The following is a 5000-nucleotide window of genomic DNA, read 5'->3' as shown; positions in this document are numbered from 1 at the left end:
TGATACGTGTAATGATGGTAACAATGATGATAGCAATAGTGATCTTGCTAGTGATAGTAATGAAAATAACGATAATGACAATAATGATAAGAATGAGGATGTTAGGAATAATGACAACGATGATACAAATGATTTTGATCATGATACTAATAAAAAAAGATAATGATGATAATGATAATGACAATGATAATAATAATATTGATAATAAAAATAATAGTTAAGATAATAATGATAACGCAGATGATAATACTGATGATAGGAACAAAAGAATATTAATAACAATTATTGCAACAATAATAATGATGAAATAATAAAATATGATAATGATTGGAATCAAGATATTGATAACTGAAATAATCATAATAATGATGGCAATAATGATAATGATAATTATAATTATGAGAATGATGATGATAACAATAAAAATGATAATCAATGAAAAGGACATTGAAAATAATGACAATGATAATAGTGACATCATTAACTCATAAATCACTAATTTCACATTTTGAAAGTTTCTGCGCTCACAAACACATAACATGTACAACAACAACACGGCAACATCAACATAAAACACAGTACTTTTATCCTAATATCAATATCCTTATTCCTAAGTTTGACTCTCCACCAACCCACTTGATTAGAACTATAGATAATAATGATATTAAGCAGTGCCCAAAAAATCCATGCTAATTATCAAAATATAGATATCATAGCCATTGCGAAATATCAAATTAACAAGGATTACGGCACACTAAACAGCAAATCTTTCTATTTTCAATTGTTCCAAGCGAGGCTACCCCTAAAACACTTAAAACGCCCATTAGCTTTGTACGTTAAAAAAAAGATATCTATGTCCATATGAAAAAAAAAAAAAAAAAAAAAAAAAAAAAAAAAAAACACGGCCAACATCTAGAACACTCACCCCATGCCTACCCACATCAAATATACTACCCATAGCTACCCACGTGATTTTTTTTTTCTTCCAAACCTATTACCCACATCGAGAACACTCTATCCACACTTAACCCACACATCGAGCATCCTACCTACTCCTACCCACATCGAAGACACTCATTCCACACCTATCCACATCGAGGACATTCTACCCACATCAAAGACATTCTTCTTACACCTACCCACATTGAAAACACTCTACCCGAACCTACTACCCACATTGAACACACTCTACCTAAACCTACCCACATCGAACACACTTAACCCAAACCTACCCCCACATTTCAGTTTCTCAACATCCAAAACACTTCAACATCACACCATCTGGTTCTGTACTTACCTCACGCCATCCGTGTAAAGGCGATAAAACAAGGGACAAAGTATACGCAAAAGTGAAATACAAATTTTATGTACAGGTGAACCGACTGTTGCTAGTGTGTTCTACTCGGAGGACCTGCTGTCTCTCAGGAAAGGAGAGGAAGTCGTAGGAAACCAGGGAAGAATCGGGAATAGGGATCAAGGATTCGGGAATCGTGATCTAGGAATCAGGAATCGGGATCTGGGATTCGGGAATCAGGAAGGGAGAAGGCTTGATCTGCGTACGACGAGACTTTGGGATACATTGGGAAGCTTGGGAAAGGGAAAGGATGTAAATGAAGGATTGGAGGATAAGATGAACCTGATAGGAAGAGATTTTCAGACAAGATAGGGAGATAGAGACACAGGGACAGACAGACTGACTTATAGCTCAAGACGGAGGAGGAAGAGAGAGTGAGAGAGAAAGAAAGAGAGAGAGAGAGAGAGAGAGAGAGAGAGAGAGAGAGAGAGAGAGAGAGAGAGAGAGAGAGAGAGAGAGAGAGAGAGAGGAAGAAAGAGGGAAAGAGAGAGAGAGAAAAAAAATAGAGAGAGGGGGAGAAAGAGCAAGAATGAAAAATATAAAGAATCTGATGAAGGAGGAGACCAAGATGAATAAAAAAAAATACGGATATAATGAGATAAGTGATGATCTAAAATGATTCTCAAATAAGCAAAAGGAAGAGATGATGAAGCCTGTAGAAGCATTAGACATGAACGAGATCTGTAGGAGTGAGAACAGGTGGGAACTGGCAAGAACTCAGTCAGGTCCTCTTGGCAGGTGTGCATAATTAGTATACAGGTGATGGAGGGAGCGCTCGACCGCTACTGTGCAGCCTCAGGCAGTATGTACAGTGTTCACCAAAGCTAACCATCAAAGTGTAAAGGCATGGCATTCGGCAGTGTGAAAAGTACCATCTGGTATCCAATCACACTTCGAAATGCTACCTGGAGTGTTTGTATGGAATATTGAAGACATTCCATTCAGTTGAAATTTAAGAGCTTGTCGCAAAGCATTAGCTTGAGGCTTCGTGTCAAAATGGAGTTGAAAATGAATAAAATATTCTGAAAATAATTTGGTCTGATTGATGTTCAGTATAAAGAACTGAGTATTTTTGTGTAGTAATGTTTCAACAAAATGAAAATATGTGCTGGTGCGTATTACCTTTGATGATTAGGAGAATATACAAAGAATAAATGAGGAAAGACGGATAAAATGTACTAATATACTCGTGTTACGAGTGCATAGAAAATGGACAACGGGTTAAAGGTGCCTTGACAAAACGAAATTCCTAATCCTTACTTTTGGAAACCTTTGCATATTTCAACCGTTTGAGCCGCTGCCTCGCTGAAACACAGAAAGTAGGAAACATGTTAGTAAAAGCGAGATCTTCTCTCGAACACACGCCGCCTCCTCTGTCTTGCTGGTTGCCACAAGCAGGGTTACTCAGGCCTGATTAATCACTGGGGGAGAAGACACAGATCACTGAATGCTCTCTTGCCCGCGCTCGACGCCCCCCTTTTCCTTCCGTTTATCACGGTTTCACGCTCTCTCTCTCTTTCCTTCTTTCTCTCTCTTTCTCCCTCTCTCTCTCTCTCTCTCGCTCTCTCTCTCTCTCTCTCTCTCTCTCTCTCTCTCTCTCTCTCTCTCTCTCTCTCTCTCTCTCTCTCTCTCTCTCTCTCTCTCTCTCTCACTCTCTCTCAAACGAAATAGTCTTCACATGTTGTATTAATAGATCTGGAAAAGAACTTTTCAGAGTTCCTGACCTTTTACTGCTGAAAAAGGTTGAAAAGGGAAAGGGGGAAGGGGAAGAAGGAGAAGAAGAGAAAGGGAAAAGGAAGGAAGAGGAGAAAGAGAAAGAGAAATGGGAAGGGGAAGGGAGCGGAGGAAGGGAAAGGGGAAGAGGAAGATAAAGGTGGAAAGGAAGGGGAAGAATCAGGGAAGAGGGGAAGGTGAAGGAGAGGAGACAAGAAGTGGGGAGATAAGTTCACGCGGAACCTGAGCCAGCATGATGTATTATTCATTCTATGCCTTAGACTTTGGTAGAATATCTTACAAGGTAAAAGGTTGTTGTGGTCATCATTGTCTTTGTTAATTACTGGGCGGAGTTTCAGAGATCCTATCTTTTTTTTTGCGTATCAGACGAGGAATAAAAGTTTTCATAAGTAATCTTTTTAAAAGGAATTTAATCGTATAAAACGCATGCCTCTCTAATTTCTCTCCTTTGTTTCTTTGTGCCTATCTTCTCTGCAATTCTTTTTCTTCTTCCTCTTCTTTTTCTTGTTCTTCTTCTCCCCCCCCCTCCCTCTCTCTCTCTTGCTCGTTCTTTCTTTCTTTCTCTCTCGGTCTCTTTCTATTTTTCTTAATTACTCCCAGCCTCTCTCTCTTAATTTCCAGTCACTTTGTCATTGTCTCTGTTCTTGTCTTCACCAGTCTGTCTGTCTTTCTGTCTACCTTTCTTTTCTTTTCTCTCTCACTCCCTCTCTTTCTCCCTCTCTCCCCATCCCTTCCCTTCATTCCTCCCTCTCCAACTCCGCCGTCAAAATATAATGAAGCGATGAAGTTCAGATGGAACCGTGAGGGAATCTGCGATGGAATACGACCATCCTGAAGGGGATATAAAGGCTCAGGAAGAAGAGGAAAAGCAGGGAGAGAAATGGGAAGATGAAGAGGAAAAAAGGAGTAAGAGGAGTAGGAGCAGGAGGAGGAATTGGAGGAAAAAGATGAGCAAGAGGAGGAAGAGGATAAAAAGGAAAAATAGGAGTAGGAGCAGGAGAAGGAATTGGAGAAAAAAGAGGAGTAAGAGCAGGAGGAGAAATTGGAGGAAAAAGAGGAGCAGGAGGAGGAATTGGAGGAAAAAAGATAATAAGGTCTTAAGGAAGAAAAAGTGGGCGGCAGAAAAAAATAATGAGGAGAAAGAGTAGAGGGAAGAGGAAGAGGGGAAAGAATAGGATGCTAAGGAGGAGGAAGAACATGAAGGAGTAGGATACAGAGTAGGAAAAGGAGGATGAGAAAAAATGAAGAGTAAGAAAAGCAGTAAGATTCTATGGGTGAAAAGGAGGAAGAGAGTAGGAGCAAGAAGAAGGAAAGTAAGAGGAATAGATAGAATAAAAAGAAAAATATGAAAATGAGTAGGAGGAAGGTGAAGAGGATTAGGAGAACAGGTAGGATGCTAAGGAAGAGGAGGAGAAATAAATATAAGATAAAGGGGAGGAGAAGGAACAGCTGCGGCCATTCCGTTCATTGTTTCTATTGCTTTTCATTGCGTTTGTCTACTGGCCGTGATGCTTCTGACGTCATTGGTTCTGACGTCATTGGTTCTGACGTCACAAGAAAGAAGGGCGAAAAGAGAGGAAGTGGGAAGAGGAGGAAGAGGTGATGTCAAGGGAAGGAAGAGGAGGAGGAGGTGATGTCAAGGGAAGGAAGAGGAGGAGGAGGTGATGTCAAGGGAAGGAAGAGGAGAAGAGGTGATGTCAAAAGGAAGAAGAGGAGACGAGGTGATGTCAAGGGAAGGAAGAGGAGGAGGAGGTGATGTCAAAAGGAAGAAGAGGAGACGAGGTGATGTCAAAAGGAAGGAAGAGGAGGAGGAGGTGATGTCAAAAGGAAGAAGAGGAGACGAGGTGATGTCAAAGGAAGGAAGAGGGGAAGAAGTGATGTCAAAAGGAAGAAGAGGAGAAGAGGTGATGTC

The 5000-nt window shown here is 40.4% G+C and overlaps 1 protein-coding gene across 1 annotated transcript in view; it reads right to left on the bottom strand.

Annotated features, from left to right (window-relative positions):
• Positions 1-5000, bottom strand: part of LOC122246432 (Synaptotagmin 7) — a 631122-nt gene that overhangs the window by 560154 nt on the left and 65968 nt on the right. The window contains exon 3 of the mRNA XM_086549127.1: positions 2615-2659. Within this exon, the coding sequence (XP_086405253.1) occupies positions 2615-2659 (45 nt within the window). The remainder of the gene's footprint in view (positions 1-2614; positions 2660-5000) is intronic.

Source organism: Penaeus japonicus, unplaced genomic scaffold, assembly GCF_977035675.1.
Source record: "Penaeus japonicus unplaced genomic scaffold, GWHDUDI00000001_assembly GWHDUDI00000021, whole genome shotgun sequence".
Lineage (NCBI taxonomy): Eukaryota > Metazoa > Arthropoda > Malacostraca > Decapoda > Penaeidae > Penaeus > Penaeus japonicus.
This window is presented reverse-complemented; position numbering and strand designations above follow the sequence as displayed.